At 33.1% G+C, this 17,986-nt stretch overlaps 1 protein-coding gene across 1 annotated transcript in view; it reads right to left on the bottom strand.

The window, feature by feature from the left end:
- LOC145285886 (membrane protein BRI3-like) overlaps positions 1–17,986 on the bottom strand; it is a 73,274-nt gene that overhangs the window by 15,322 nt on the left and 39,966 nt on the right. Inside the window, exon 3 of the mRNA XM_080134347.1 lies at positions 279–415. Coding sequence (XP_079990473.1) covers positions 279–415 — 137 coding nt within the window. The remainder of the gene's footprint in view (positions 1–278; positions 416–17,986) is intronic.

The following is a 17,986-nucleotide window of genomic DNA, read 5'->3' as shown; positions in this document are numbered from 1 at the left end:
TGATTATAATTACTTTATATGTTGTTCTGCGTGTGCTAAGTTATGTTTCTTTCCGTAGCGGAATAATTAGCCCTATTTGATTAATATAGAAGAAAATAAAATGTTATAATAAAAATATATTTTCTGCTAAAGTTTACATAAAAAATAGATTTTTACTTTGAAATGTTTTTATTACACATTTAAAAACAAAAAAAAAATTATTTATGGTGTCAAAACATCTTACAGATGACTATGAAATTTCCAACAACTACAACTATGTAACCACACACAAAACTTACCCGACACGCAGGACACCCTCCCACCACAACAACCTGTGGAGGAGGGGGAATAGGCACGTGCATGTGTTGGGATGGCATTCCAGGGTGATATTTCGGCATCTGTGGTTGATTCATGGTTCCATATCCACTGTATCCTGCTATAAAAGAAAGATTTTCATAGAATCAAAATCTGATTATGCAAATGAAATTAGACAGGTTGGTCTTATTTTATATACACTACTATTCAAGGAAAAAATAAAAATAATTATCTCAATTTCTAAACGTAAAAAATAAATTGAAATATAGACTTTTTGTCATACTATATATTACATTATCTGTTGAGGATACTTCGGTTTCTTCACTGATCATTCTGGATCTTCAGCGTTTTAATGTTTTCTTTTAACTAGCTTATGATGCATAAAAGTTGTGCTATTTGTTTCAGGATCCAAACACTATGAGGTACTAACATTTAAATAAAAAACTGAAAAAGATGGCAAACAAAGAAACAAGTCTAGCGCTACTTTATTTTGCACTGTCAAGAAGATATCAAGGATTGCCGTCTGTGGAACATATTACGAGACTACTTCCTTGAAAGCTACAACATGGTAATTTTCAAATATTTGTTATTAAACTATCTTAAGTAATTAAATTTTAGGTACTTATGAACTTTTAGTGCCTGTTTTTCCATGAGTCTTGCTCAGCAATGCCCAGCGAATAACAAACCGCCGGATTATACCAAGCGAGCAAAAAGAAGCAAACTAGCAGACGATAAAAATTGGAAGAAAAAAAGAAAAGAAAGGAAAGAGTTTAAAAGGAAAAGAAAAGAAAGGGCAGAGTATCATTGCGCTTCTTCAAGCAACAAGTCTTGTGACAAGTAAAATAATGGTATTTTTTTTTTTTTTTACAACCTGCCCCAGCGTAATATAACCCCCCCCCCCAACTCCCCCATATTAAGAACTGTTTTCAGAATAAACACTCCAAATATCCCCATGTTAAGAACGGCTTTCGAGGTTATGGGGTGTTTATTCCGAAAGCTGTTCTTAATATGGGGAGGTTGGGGGGGGGGTTATATTGCATTGGGACAGGTTGTAAAAAAGAAAAGTACCAAAATAACTTTCCATACACAAACAAAAAAAATATACATATATTTGTTCACCAATTCAAAGAAACCAACAATTTATGACCCCCCCCCACCCCAAAAAAAGACACCGTTACCATAAAAAAGAAAAACCAGTAAAATTTATAAAATTATTACGGTAGTTTTTGTTTTTAATTTTATTTTTTTGTTTGTTTTTATTACTGACTTCCGTTCGCTTGTTATAATTAAACGGTTTCGATCGTCTGCCGGGCATTGCTAAGCTATATTCACAGAAAAACAGGCACTAAAGTGCAGAAGTAATTAAATTTTATTCATTCCATCTTCAAACATGCAAGATGGCCTGACAGACTAAGACTGTTTTACATGATGGCACGTGTTAGATGGCTTTTAGAAACTGACTTACAAATTAGTTTCCTCTTCCATTTTTTATCACTTCCTCTCGGGTTTTCTTTGGATATCTCCTGTGAACTAAACCCGTTACTTTAACTGTTCTAAATCTCCAGTCAATCTAGCAGTTTCACCTTTCCAACAAGTTTTTTTTTTTTAACACAACACAGGTCAGTATATCTTCAAGAAACCCAACAAGTCAACCAGATTTTCCCTTCAAGCTTCATACATTCAACTATATGACCTGAAATGACTTTCAAAGAAATTCGTTTATATTTCCTTATTTGAGGCAATTTTTTTTTACAGGCTTGATGTCCTTCCTAACAACAACCAAGTGAGGTTATGGGAGAACAATGCTTTTATAGAGACACCATCTCTAGGTGATTGCTGATGAAGGCTAAAGAGTGCTTCACTTACTCTTTTGTAAAAGAAATTTAAATAAAATTTAAATGATGATCTAGCCAGGGATAATTTAGTTTGGAAGTCAATTTCTAATAACCATCCAACACATAGCAGTATGCTAAACGGACATTTTAGATCGGATGCTGTTCCTGACACTAATTCAGTTAGGAGATGGAGGACCAATGCTTTTATTGAGACATCATCCCTAGGTGATTGCTTATCAAGGTTAAAAAAAAGCACTCCAGTTGCTTTTTCAAGTTTCTTTAAAAAAAAAAATTGATTTTCCTTAAAAAAATAAATAAATGAATAAAAATAAAATTATTGGTTATAGTCAAGATTGTCTGCTCTTTTTTTTACTTGTTTTTGCTTCATAGAGGGGATGACAGTGACAAGCAAGATATGGTCTTTTTCTAATTAATGATGTGAAATGATTAAATGTTAATGGCTTTCTTGTCAGCTTGACTGTCTAATTATCCAGCCAAATAAAGACCAGAAACCGAAAATCAAAAAGAGCAGACAATCTTGATTAGAACCAAATTATTTATTGGTTTGAAAAGTAAAAATAAAAGAAATTTTTAATACGTGTTGGAGAAAAAACTAAAGCAAAAAATTTTCAAACTCGTTCATACGAGATGACCAAGGTAAAATATATACTTTATCTTACTGAAATATTTAAAGTTTAATTAAATTCTTGCTAATCATTTTCATAACACATTCAACCCCTGACCTTCGTTCATAAATTATTACAATTATGATAACATGAAATAAAGACAACAGTAACAAATAATAATCACTTTTTATAAAGATAAGATGAAACTATATTTAAAATTGAAGTAATTAAAAATATAAATTTATATATATTAGTGGCCTGAAAAGGCTACAGAGAGACAACCGAAGCAGCAAAATTGAAGCTGCTTGCCAGGACACTACATATACAAATAAGGCAAATTTGGGCATATTTTATTGGTTTGAAAATATAGTTTTTTTTTGTTTTTTTTTACCAATTGTCATAAAATTTTAACCATAGAATAGAATTATAACCTTCTGCAAATTTTTTATGTAGTTTCGTCCCATAAAACCAAAGATGTGCATTTCAATATTCAATTTGGCTACGAGTATTAATATATCCACATATTTCCACAAAACCTCTGACCTTGGAGAAGTTAAAACTTGTGGTTTCAAATAATTTGAAATAACAGCAAGGAGAGACTTGATTCCAAATATTTCTATGTTATATCTCCTTTTGGAAAAGTGTACAATTATGAATATGGATAATCCCCTACATGTGCGACCTTAAGGGCAAATGTCACAGCCCACTACACAGTTCAGGTCATTAGCTTTCCAACGAGCTTTCATTTGTTAAATTCTGATCAATAGTCGCCGAGATTTCAAACTTATAAAATTGGTCAAAAGAGTTGGTATATATATAATAGTGGTCGTCTCCCTTGTGGCTTTGCCACAGGGGACACAAGCAAGCGAAAAAAAAAAAACTAAGAAAAATTCATCCCAAAGCAGCAATAAGAGGGGGAGATATAACATATGAGAAGTATTTGGAATCAAGTCTCCCCTTGCTGTTATTTCAGAACATTTGAAACCATAGCAAGTTTTAGTCTCCCCTCCATCAAAGCCTGAGGTCGTAGGAGATATATATATATATATATATATAACACACACACACACACTAGTGGGTATGAAGAGGTTTTATGGTAAAGGTATTGAGTAACGGAGCCCTTAAAAAAAAAAAAAAAAAAAAAAAAAAAACATAGTAAGTATCCACACAAACGCAATGGAAAAAATTAGTTGAAGTAGCCAGGCTCGAACCTATAATGCAAAGGAGGAAAAGTAGGTGAAAAGAAGACAACTGTTTAGCCTCCACATCCATCATGACAAACGATGTTGGCAGGTTTCGAAATAAGGCTAGTCATTGCAAGGCATATGATGACTTTGCAAAAATATTGACGAAAAAGTGACCAGTCTTTGTAAAATGCGGCCCAGTTGACGGTGAAAGAATGAATGTTTTTAGCCAATTTTTGGATATTTGTCATCAGAGAGACTGAGCTTTCAAACGATACTAATTTTGTCAGTGTTGGTCACATGTGTTGAAAGTTATAGTGAGACATACAAACATACATACACACAATAACAGACATTTAAGATGTGATTATATATACTAGCATGAGTGCCCGGTGTTGCCCGCGTGTTTGGAGGTGTGTGTTGAGGAAAAAAAAAAAAGGTAGTAGGAAGGCAGGCTCGAACCCATACCTCGAAGGAGGAAAAGAATGGGAAAAAAACGTAACGTCTTCGCTGTTATGACCACCGCCAACCAGGAAGTGACGTAGGTTTTAATTAAGGCTAGACAATCGAAAAGAGGGGATGACTTTCGAAAATATCCGCAAAAAAAGCAACCCCTCCCTGTAGAAAAGTGCCCAGTTGAGGGTGAAGAAATTAATGTTCTTAGCCAATTTTTCGGTATTTATCGTCTGAAGAGTAGAGTTCAAAATGATACTGATCTTGTGAAAATCAGTCGCCTCAGTCAAAAGTTTTAGGCAGATATACAAACATACATACATTTATATATTGGTAACTCAAATTTTAGACCCAAACCGATTAAAAATCTTGCCCTATCTCTGAATACATTTTATATAAAATTTCAAATGTTTAGACCAGAAATTATCTGAGTAATTTGGTAGAGACCGCAGAGGTCATTTTTTTTTTTTAACTGTCCCCTATTATGACCCCTTAACATTTGTTTTGGGCTCAAATCAAGTTATTAAGTTAGAGCCATGTCCAAGGAACCTATATCTAAAATTTCAATTGTTGATACCCAAAATTGGCGGAGGAGTTTAGTAGAGTTCTCAAAAGTCAAATTGTTGAATTTTGACCCCCTTAACAGCCAAATTTCTGGCCAAAAATGGACTACAAAGATTTTCCCAAATCTCAGTACCCTGTATATCAAATTTCGAGTCTGTAGACTGAAAATTGACAGAGTTATTGCATTGGGAAATGTACACAGACAGGTTCACTTTATATATTTGTTAGCCATCATTCCCAAACCAAAAGCTGCATTAAATTCACTCATAATATTCTATTCATATTTTTATGAAGCATGTCAGACATGTTTTGTGGAATAGTGGAAGCCCACCAAATAATTCAGACAAATGTATGTTACCTGGAAAACATTTGGAAAGCTTGTATTTCTTTTTTCCTTTGAAAGAAAAAAGAATTTGGCATAGCAAAAAAAAAAAAAAAAAAAAAAAAAAAAAAACTGGAGATTTTTTAAAGTCTGCAAATACATGAAGAAAACACTCATTGCAGTATTTATAGCCCCCCCCTCCCGTTTTTTTTTTTTTTTTAATTGAATTCAAAGCATACATGGAAACACTATCTTATGCGATCATATCTTATTTTTAAACAATGTTATAGCTATATTTCTAAGATTTTGGATTTTTTTATGGACTGTTCTTTCATGGGTCTTTTAGCTGTTAAAATAGTTTTTAAGGGGTCAAAAATGGGCCAAAATTGAAAAAATAGTTATACATTTTGTAAATTAATCTTGGTTTATTTTTAATCAGTTCATATGTGGTAACGTCACCAGCTTTGAATACTACAGTTTTGCTTTCAGTTTGGATTCTAGCTGAATGCACCCAAATACTTTTTTTTTTTTACTTCTGAAATCACGACTATAATATATACAAAATCTGGACAAATTAAAATATATTTAAGCATATTTTATGACTGGGCAAAGCTCTTACCCCCCCCCTAGTATATCTATAAAAGATATAGTTTAACATTTTGCAAAATATTAATATTAGATTTAAATTTAAAGATTTATTTTGTTATGGTACATGGCAAAAAATTTGTGTACGCTTGCACATACAATGGTCACCACTTTTAACATAAGGAATTATATTGCTTGATATCTGGAAAAAAATATACTTATTTGAAGAAAATTTAAATGTGATATTCATTTTCAGCATACCCGAAAACCTATAAAGGTAGTGATTTTAAAAGAAAATGTTCAGGTGGAAACCAAGTCTTGTTCAACTGTCAAATTTAAAAAGCCTGTATTTGAAAACCGAGAAAGTTTCATCAGATGTCCAGCTGACTTGACAGATTGAGAGCAGTCTCAAGGCATTCTTTCAATTAATAACGATATATTATATATATATATACACACCAGTAAATTGAAAATTCATTGAAAATCAAATAGAGACTGACAGAGATTCAAACCACTTTATATTAAAAAAAATAAATAAATAAAAAATCACCATCTGTTGCAAATCCAATGATAACAGACAGACAGGATTGTTACTCTGATGGGAAGGTTAAACAATCTGTTCAACGGATGATTGATTGCCTTTATACTGCACTCAGTCATTTGCATAACAAGGCAAAGAAAAACTAAAGCTTGGACTAACTCCAGCACTTACGACAGCGCATAATTCTATTGTTTCTTACCCACCCTTCACTATCGAGTATATTTAGTCAAACATAATATAAATAAATTGAAAAAAATCTGGTTGTCACAAATTAAGCCCGGGGGGGGGGGGGGTACCAACTGACACACCAACCCATTTGTAACAAAATCACCACTTGTCAGAAATTAAATAGAGTACAACCGAGACATGAACCCTGTAGTAACCAGAACACACATTGAATGCTTCCCAGCTTACTTCAACATGGTCATTTTAAAGTCGGATGTCAACAAATTCTTGTTCAGCCGTCTTTTTAAATAATCTAATTTTGATGAGTTTCAACCATTGTGTTGTTTGCTTAAACAAAGTGTTGCTTGGGATAAAGAACTTTTCTTGGTGTTGCCCAGGAACTAAAATCCATCGTGCTTAATATCACTCTTCTCCAATACAGAGCATTATCCCCCCCCAAAAAACCTTTAAATCAAGTACTCGTGCATCTTTCTGTAGCTTCTTCAGTTCTTTGCCGAGGAGGCTGAAGCTGTAAATAGTCCTTTACACATGTCACGGGCACAACACTCATCTACGTACACATCAACGTAGGCATATGTTGCCTTCTGTATACGCTTATCCTTCATCAAAATAAAAAAAATCCAGGTTTGTAACTCATTGTATTCTGCACAAGCTATTGCAGGGATGGAATACTCTGGTATTCTGTTGCATAATTTTTCTGGTGGCTGATCACTTGACCACATCCAGGATTTGGTGGATTGGTTGAACTCTGCTGTTCCAACTCTAATATCACATTCCAGAGCGAGACTCGACTCAGCAAAATGTACCATGCCCCCTTCATAGATATGCATGCCACAGAGTTTTTTTTGATAATGTCCATTCCTAGAAGAAGGTCAAATTCCAGTAGCTTTTTGTTTATCACTAGTATGTCAGTCTTCAGGGGATTTCTGTTGGTCACCGTTTGTTTAAGATGCTGCTAACACCATGGCTTACAAGGCATTTCCCACCCGCCATGAGAATTGTGATTTTACGTACTTTGGGTTGGCATAGAACCCCACTCACAACAGATGAGGAGCATTTGGAATTCACCAACGCTACATTCCATTGATTTTTACCTTTATTACAGGGAGCACTTTATCTTGTTTCCCCCAGACACCTTATTGCAACATGTCCTTGTTGGCACCGATAACAGTTCTTACTTTCTCCCCAGGTTGCTGACAGTCTCTGACAAGGTGATGGAGACTTCTACACTAGTGGCATTGCACTGCAACTGCATCCTGCTGGTCAGAGGTTGAAGTCAGAGGCACACAAAAAAGAACTCTAAATCATGCCACGCCTCTGAGTGGTAGAGCATGCTCGACGTTATTAACACCGCACATTTCACATCCCAACTCTAATTATTCCAATAATTCAGACACTGATTGGTTGAAACGCCACAAAATTCAAGAATCAACCAAAAATCAAATGCTTTGCCTACTATTCACATTTGATTATTGAATAGAGAATTAGCTTGTTCTGCAAGGTCATGACTGATCGTAATGTTTCCACCTACTCAAGATGTAACAAACTGTCCCCCACCCCAAGTCAAGTTCTTTTATCCGCCTCAAATCTTGCCAAGTCATACAGGATTATCATGTTCTTCACGTCTTCTTGCAAAGAAGACGAAAGAAAAAACACTAGAAGTGTACCTGGTTTTATGCGTGTGCAGAAAGAACACACCCTTTGTCTCTTTGCGGTAAGGCGGTTTGTAACATTACTACTACAACCTCTGCAATAAAGGGTTATGGTTGGAATTCCATATAACTTCTTGAGTTTGAAAAGATTCACCTAAAGATGGGAGATCAGATCATTCAAAACATTGTTAAAATAGCAAACAAGACGGGAATAGTAATTTGAATGATCTAAATAACGCAAATAAGTACGTCACAATCACGTTGACACACCAGTTCTTGCCAGATCACTGAAGTTAAGCAACGTTGAGCCTGGCCAGTACCAGATGGGTGACCATTTTGGAAGGCTAGTCGCTGTATGTACCTTTTAGGAAGGTTGGGCGTGGGGCCAGCACTCTCACTCTGTAAAAAGAACTCCTCGCTACAAAAACATCTACAAGAAGTTGCAGATAGCTTATGTCCCTACAGGGGTTCAAGGGCGATGGATGGATGGATATATAAATGCAAATATTTTGTTTGGATTCTTCGGACTATTTTGAGTGTTATTTTCACAATATTTTACCAAGTATTTGGTAGAATTCAGTTATAAATTCTGGAGGTTGAACGACCAAGTCTTAGTGTGGGCGACACTCAAAATACAATTACGAATTACTTAGGACATCTACCCAGCTATGGCTGATGGAATGAGAGCACATCCACGTGAATTAAATAAAAGGTTCTATTTGAAATTCTCATGTTCAACAGCGTCACACGTCAACAAAATACACCTGAAGGTCAGAGGTTACATCAACCAAAACGTTGTGAAAATAACACTCAAGATGAGAACGGTTTTCCGAAGAATCCAAATAACACGAACAATCAATCCTTATCTCAAAAATGCAGGAACATAATATGCAAATTATCTGTTGAGCATAAATGAAAACAAACTCCATAATGCAAGCAAAATATAAAATTTTAACAATGCAGAATGCAAACACATGATACAAACAATAAGTTTATAGTTTTTTTTATAAAAAAAAAAAAATCTAGTAATATTGAATTTGATTAAAATAAAAAAAAAAAATATATATATATATATATATATATATATTAAACACGGCTTCCAATTTTCAATTGTTTTAATAAAAAAAAAAAAAAAAAAAATTTTTTTAATCATTCAAACTACTGGTTTTTATCAATGAGAAATAACTGGTAACAGCTGGTGTGAAAATGAGAATAATGGAACAAAGTGTATTGAAATATTGATGAAGCAAGCCGTCACCCAGACTCTTAAGAAAACTAGCTGTTATTATCAATAAGAAATCACCAATAACTGCTGGTGTGAGAACCCCAAATAATCATTCAACCACGGTAGTGGTTAAATATATGCTTAAGTCCAAAATTAAATGAATCGAGACACATTCAAACCCCCACCACTAATTCCGTTCACAACCAAATTTCAAACAGATTATATAGTTGGATAGAACACCTCATTAGCTACCTTTTGAAAAAAAAATTTCGAAAATTGGTTCAGGAGAAAAAGTTACAACAAAATATGTGGGTTCACAAACAGGAGTGTAAGTACATAAGTGACTAATGGTTTTTTTGTTTTTTTTTATTTTGCATAACTTTTTTTGTATATAAATATTTTTTACTGGGGTTTTGCCAATATGACATGTTAGCGTAACGGTTAGAGTACCGGGGATTGGTGGAAAGATTTTAGGTTCAATCCCGTGTATTGTTTTTTTTATAATTAAAAAACCGAACTTTTTTTTAATAACTAATTTTTTTAACTCTCCTTATGATTTTATAGCAAAAAATGGTGAATTTATCGATTAAAAATATTAGTGAATTCTATGATATACATATTCTTTGAATGAACTCAAATTTTTCGTCATCACATTTGATGAAAAATGTAGTCCCATTTTGGCAATGCGTCTGACCAATGATGCTTTTGAACCCGCGACCAGCACTGCGATGTCATCAGCATCAGCCTGGACATAAATATTCCTATTTTTAAACTCCTTTAAAAGAGAATTCAGCATACAGTTCCATAGTAAAGGGGATAAAATCCCACTTTGGGGGTTTCATTTAACTACTTCCCTTTTAACAGTTGCCCTCAGTAGTTCTACTTGAACTGTTCTGTGCCTCACCATATACTCAATCCATCGGATGAGTACTGGTGGCACATTGAGTTCTCGTAGCGACTTGAACATACTACTGAAGGGTATGTTGTCAAAAGCTCCAACGATATCTAAAAAGACACCGAGTGCCATCTTCTTTTTTGTTAGTTTACGCTCTATACAGATCATGAATTCATGAACCGCAGTCTCGGTAGAGACCCTGGCTCGGAACTACTGTGATTGAATGATAAATATTGCATAAATATGTGTTTGAGAGCTAATTTTTTTGGACAATCATTAATAAATATTATAAATTTATATATTAATACAATAGCAATGCCTGGAAAAATCATGGATTATATGGAAAAATGCGCGCATGAAAAGTAATATTCTTAAGATTTTATTAAACCTGGAAAAGTAAAGGACAAGAAATTCAACCTGGAAAAGTAAAGAACAAGATATTCTAGTAAAGTAAAAAATAACAATTTTTTAGACTTAAAATATTGCAGCTAAAAATAAAATTTAAATATTGATAAATATTTTATTTATTATTTGCATATGTTGTTGTTTATTGTTGAGTTAGAAAGAATTAAATGATCCTAATTAATTTTATGTAAATTATAAAATTATTAATTCCATCTACTAACTAACTAACTAATGAATTAATTTTATTCAAATAATTTTCACTACATAAATATATGCAAATAATAGGGGGAAATAAGTTCAATCCAGCGACTGACACCCTTTCTAACTCAACAATAAACAACAACATATGCAAATAATAAATAAAATATTTATCAATATTCAAATTTTATTTTTAGCTGCAATATTTTAAGTCTAAAAAATTGTTATTTTTTACTTTACTAGAATATCTTGTTCTTTACTTTTCCAGGTTGAATTTCTTGTCCTTTACTTTTCCAGGTTTAATAAAATCTTAAGAATATTACTTTTCATGCGCGTATTTTTCCATATAATAATGGTTTAATGTAATTCAATAAATTTGGCAAGTAAATTAAAACAAATTGGCTTTATTTGCCATGCAAGGAAGAGGACATATACGGCACAATCACATTGACACACCGGTTCTCGCCAGATTACAGAGGTTAAGCAACGTTGAGCTCGGCCAGTACCAGATGGGTGACCATTTGAGAAGGTGAGGCGCTATATGTAACGCGAGAAAATACCAAGTTGAGAAACTGGCGTGGTCTATCCTTCTCGAGGGCAGATGGGACTCTTAAGCCGTGGTAGGCATTCCGTCTAGTGATGGCATCACTATAAAACATACGCTTGATAGTCCTGGCAAAGCAGCATCAAGTATTCAGCTACGGACAAGATTTGAATTACGCTACAAACTCGTGTAGAGAGTTCAATCTTGGCTACGGCTGCACTGGATGGATGGAGGAAAGGGGGGGTAGAAATTTACACAGAAGATACAGTGACCCAGCACCTGTCCAATTTACTATATTTCTAAGAAGTCCATTCTATGAGTACAAAGATCCAGTTTGATCAAAATTGACAGTGAAACAGTTTCCGGTGTTATCCACACAGATGTCTTTCTAGTACAGGAATGAATAGTAGATCCTGCAGAAGATCATAATGGCCATTAAAGAGATCATAATGGCCATTAAAGAGATCATAGAGCAAAATGAGATAACAGCATAAGCATTGACACTTCAAGAAAAAGGTTAAGTTTCTCAAGTCAGCTTTGGTAAGACAGATTCCATAGTCCTTGCGCTATTTAAGTTGAACTCTTTCCAGATATCACATTCTATGTATAGAATATAGGTCTGGACATCATATTTGGTTTAACATCCAAGTAACATGCCAGCATGTTATTTTAGTTTTCATTTTTTTGGAATCCTTTGAGATGAGACTTCATAATTTGGGCACTCAAATTTTTTTTTTTTTTTTTTTTTTACTTTTATTATCTTCATTGTTGTTGTTGTTTCAGCATGTTCCAGCCAACTTATCCTCATTTCAGGTGAGTGCTGTCTGAAAATAACAGTTTCAATCCTACCTAAAGCAGGCCAGATGATTAGTTGGCCAAAACGTGAGGAGGCAACAACAAAAAACTATGGAAGGTAATAATTACTGGGGATACAGTTACAAGACTCAGTATTCCTATCCTGTCACGGTTAACCACCTGGAGAAGACCAGAGGATAAGTTGGCCAAAACATGATGAAACAACAACTATGAAGATGAGGAGAACAGTAAAAAAAAAAAATTAAAAAAAAATGAATACTCATGCTAGCATATGTTGGACAGCCTTAAGAAATTGGCTTCCAAATTAACCTATCTCTGGCCAAGTCTTTACCCCTCTTTCTCTCTTGTCCATTTTCTCCAGTAAACAGGGTCTGTTAACTATAGCTGTTCTATATTTGAATAAACTCATCAATTCTTTCAACATGGCTATACCATAGGAATTTCCTGTTCTGCACACATCTCCCTATACTGTCCAGATTTAATCTTCATCGGAAATCAGCATGTTCTTGAAGAGGCACATTACACATTCATCATTCTCATATCATTTCTCTTCATGCAACGCATGTCCTCAACCCACACTGAACAGGTTTTATTTGCATGCACACCTAAAAAAACTAGCAGGCCACTCAGCGTTTCCCCGGTTGTAAGACACATTTAAATGATATTTTAATTGAGGCAGATTACGTGTTTATTAAAGACAATTTGCTATCTATTGTATTGAACCTAAATATATCGTAGTGAGATCAAAACTATATATATATATATATATATATATATATATGTATTAGTTATATTTTGGGGAAAAAAGAACTCCAGCAGAGTGCTCTATTACAATGGAAACAATTTAAGATAAGAGCGTAATATTTATATTTTATTTTCAGTTTAGATAAGATAAGCTATCAGTACCGTCGGTTTCAAACCTGATATTAGGGAACCATTTTAGGTCCCAATATCAAGTTCTCTTTACCCGATCCATCTCGTCTGTCTATAACCGGAAGTAAAAACATACACATTACAAGATCTAAATCTATTTTAAACAAAAAGTAAATTTCAAATGATTAAATTTTTTTAAATTGTCCGTTTAATATTTTGGATAGCAAAGAAAAAGAAAACCTGGTATATACTTCATGTGGCTCTGTTAATAACCATAATAAATGTGAACTTTTTTTCACGTTTCCTATGAATAAATCTGGTTTCAAATTAAATGTTTTTTTTTTTTACCAACCTTAAACGGGTTTGTTTATATCCCAACTAATTTGTAAACTAGTTCAAGGGAGACTACTTTGTAAATCATGATCGACTTTACATAGGCATGTACATAGGTGTATAAACATTTTGACCCCTCCCTTTACTTAAAAAAAAAAAAAAAAAAAAAAAAAAAAAAAAAATCACCAAAAATCAGGAAATTAACCAACTTTAATGAAATTTTCAGTATTTATCAAATAATGATCGCAGAATATAATGAATTAATTTTTATTTAAATCTTAGTGTAACTGTATTATTTTGTTTAAACAAAAAATACCTTTAAAGTTATGGTTTTCAGCAGTAAATAAAATATGCAAGAATTTATTTTTGCTTTTTTTATATAAATTAAAGCATCATAATTTGTAACAATAAAAATAAAATAATTTTTACAAGAACATTACGAAAAAAGCCCCGAAAGTCCATATTATGAATTCGATATAACTCAAAGAAAAATGAATTTCTCGAACTACCGATATTACCATTGAATTAAGCATGGTTTATTTAATATTTTCACAAAAAAAAAAATTATAATTGCAAAAAAAATTTCTACCTTTTTTTTTTCTTTTTAAATTACAGATTTTGCATAATTTTTATATGCAAGATTTTAATAATTTCCTTGCTCGCAAGAATGTGAAACTTTCCGCATAACATATTTGTTATATAATATTGAAGAATAATTTTTAAAAATAATTTAAAAACAGGAACATAGAAAAATAATTAAATTAAAAAATAGAAAAATTTATACAAACATTCAGAATAGGAATGTACGGATGCACGTCTGGGGAAAAAAAAAATTATCACACCCCTTCCTCTCTTTTAATTACATGATGTCATTTTCAGTCTCTCGACTGGCTGAAATTTTAGGCCTCCGTATATTCCATGTTTAGAAAAACTTTAGTTTGTTGCGTTTTGCGAACAGCAGAATCACTCGGTTTGGGGCTAATTAATTTATGTTTTGTATAAACAAGGTGTTTTTTTATTTTTTTTTATTTAATTCAATATCTTAGGACTTTACAAATTATCTTTGAAATAGACCCAGAAAACTAATACTTATCTTTTAAAGGATTTTTACAATGAATTTATTTAACTTCAAAATTTAGCTGAATTGAGGAGCTCGCCGTGAAAACATTTTTCATAACTTTTTTTTTTTTTTTTTTCCACGCGTACAAATATTTTTTTCCTTTTGGAAATTAACTTTAGTCCTTAATCTTTCAAATACAATCAAAAAGTAGTCAGAAACCTACAAAAAAAATTATGATAAATCCGCTTTCAAAACTAGATCCCCCTATCGTTGTCTGTACAAAAAGTTTTTAAAATTTTTCAATCCTAATTCGAACAGATAAAAATTTTTATTTATATAATACTACATTTATCTTACTCCTCTTTATCTTTATCTATATATATAAAAGCGAAAATGTATGTGTGTTTGTGTGAATGTATGTTTGTGTGTCTGCTAAAAACTTTCGACAGACAAAAAAAATTCACAAACTTGGTCTCATATGAAAGCCCCACCTTCCGGATGACAAATATCGAAAAATTGGCCCAAAGTGACCATCAGAAGTGTGTCAACTGATCGATTTTCTGCAGGGGGGGGGGCCAAAAAAGTGACATTTTAATGTTAAACATTACATATTTTTAAATCGATTTATAACTGCCCAAAAAAATACGGCCGTCAACTCTTCTACATAAAGTATACACGCGGCCGTTTATTTTGAGTCAACTTATATTTAAAACTCGCTGAGTCATGTCATGTGATCTTGACGTCAGCAACCTCTAATAGCGGTCTGAATTTACAATTTAAAAATGTTATCAGTAAAAAAAAAATTAATTAAAGTTAAACTATGAACTTCTACGCTATGGCAACGTTACCAAAGTTATTACCACATTCAAAATAGGTAGATACGATAGTTAAACGAAAAATAAAGCCAAGCCAAACATGTGAAGTAAAAAGAGAGAGAGAGAGAGAGAGAGAGAGAGAGAGATGTCTAGATAGAACGTTAACTTTTTACAACGCATGCATCAGATGACGTCATGACCTGATTTACTTTAAATAGTTGATAAACCGAACAAACTTTATATACGCCGCTTTAGCGCAGGTAGTTAAGGCCTTGGTTCATTATCTAAATGTTTTGGGTTCGAATCGTGGTGTGAGAGGTCTTTTTTTTTCGATTTTTTAAATGTAAATATTGAACCAGTGTTATTTAAGCCATTTTTCACGTAACGTTTGTTTGTTTTTCTGTTTTAATCGTTCGTTCGCCTTACGTTATTTTTTTTTGTGTTTTACCCCCACCCCCCACCCGCTTAATTAAAACGTTGTTTTCTTTTCTTACTTCGCTTATAACAATGCTTACATCGTCGTCGTAACGCTCGACAACTTTCAAACATCTTTCACTTCTGGCTAGCCAATTTTATTTTCAAACTTCGCCTCAGGGGTTTGGCTTCGATCCTACCCCCCCCCCCCCCGGTTTCTTTTTTATTTAACACCACACACCCCTACAAACACCCGGGCAACGCCGGGTACCCCTCACTAGTATATATATATATATATATATATATATATATACACATACACACACACTTAATTCACATGCTTATATTCTCTTTTAAATCGCCTAATCTAATATGGTCGAGTGTAAATTTCTTTTAATTAGTCTGAAAGAGAAAAAAAAAAAACAAAAAAAAAAAAAACACTATCTTATATAAAATTTTAAATTATACTCATCAAAATTTTTTCTAAAAAACCTAATCCAGATGTAAAATTAACAAGTGAAGCAGGTATGGTCCCCCGTGAGTGCACAGTGAACGAGGCATCTTCCCCCCATTTAGCCCCAAAAGTCCTCAGGGGACATCAAATCCTGGTGAAAATGAACAAACGATGCAGTTTTAAGCCTTAACATATGTAAATTTGAGTTTTGCATCATGCAAAAAAGAAATTAAGTCCATCATTTGCCCTCCTCCCTCCATTTAGCCCCAAAAGTCCCCAAGGCCTTCACATATTTAAATTTGAGTTCTGCACCATGCAATAAAAAATAGAAATGACCAAGTCCATCATTTCCACACCCCACACCTCCATTAAGCCCCAAAAGTCCCCAAGGCTTTAACATATTTGAATTTGAGTTCAGCACCATACAAAACTGCTAAATAGACATGCACAGTAAATTTTGGACAAATATGGTAAAACAGTCCCAAAAATGGAGTGTTTTTATTAGCCCTAAAAGAGTCCCTCGGGCACAACCAAGAGTTATCGCGAAATATAGACAAACAAACTTATATAGTAATAAGTTAGTTACAACTTTTCAGAAAGTTTTATAAAAAATCCAAGATATCAATTTTTTTTTTTAATAAGCACAAAAGTGTCAATTTTAGCCATTTTAACCCGAAAGGACCCCCCCCCTCCCGGGGGGGGGGGGGGTCCTGGAAAATCCATTCTGTTACTTTTTTACTCATGTTTAATGTTTGTGCAAATTTTTTTTAAATTCCAAGGCGTAGTTAGCGAGAAAAATGCAGACGGATGAACGGACAACGGTGAATTTACAGGCCACCCTCCTTTTGTCAGGGGACCAAAACTTAAAATTAAATTCATAAATTAAAATTTAATCAAACCATTTTTAAACGTCATAGCCTTACTCTCTAATTTATATTATAATATATTATTATATTTATAATTGTATTTTAAATTTTATCAATTTCCTCCAAATTAAACTTCATAATTATCAATAAATGTTTATATTATTATAAGGCCCCTACTAGAAAATCTCGGTATATAAATTCACCTGTCATCCCTTTTTTAAAAGATGGAATCACCTGATTGTTAAAGGCAATATTCCAGAAAGGGCACTCAGTCCAGAGTTTTATAATTATATAGATTGGTTTCTTTTTGTTTTGGGGTTATTTAACGCCGTATCTGGTAATTTTGGAAAAAGATTTTATGCTTCAACTTGTTTAGATATTCAAATATTTATCCATAGTGTTTAGTTTGGTTGTTTTGTAGAGAAAAATTGTTTATGGGTTTTTTTTTTTCACTCTGCCGAACATGATTGAGTTCTGCAAATGGAAAGGAAAAAAAAAATAATAGCATCAATGGTTGGTATATTTAAGTAAGGAAGTCGATATCTTCAGACAGCCTGATCTGCTAGCACTAAGAAGTGCAAGACATTTAATTTTCAAGATCATAGCAATAAACTCTTATCCGATATGAATGGGTAGTTAAGCTAGTTTCGTTTTCAACAAGTAATTTCAGATTTATTATCAACAATAAACAGATAAGAATGTCAATTGACCAAGATAAATGTTGACATTACGTAAAATAGCACCACATTAAATGCAACGTATGAAAGAAATCATAATTAAGATAAAATTTAAAACTATAAATTAAATTTATTATACTGACCTGGCTCAACTCCAGGAGGTTGCCCC

Source organism: Euprymna scolopes, chromosome 10 (genome assembly GCF_053919585.1).
Source record: "Euprymna scolopes isolate OS-2025 chromosome 10, ASM5391958v1, whole genome shotgun sequence".
NCBI classification, from domain to species: Eukaryota; Metazoa; Mollusca; class Cephalopoda; order Sepiida; family Sepiolidae; genus Euprymna; species Euprymna scolopes.
The sequence above is the reverse complement of the archived record's forward strand: the minus strand, read 5'-3'. Positions and strand labels throughout refer to the sequence as shown.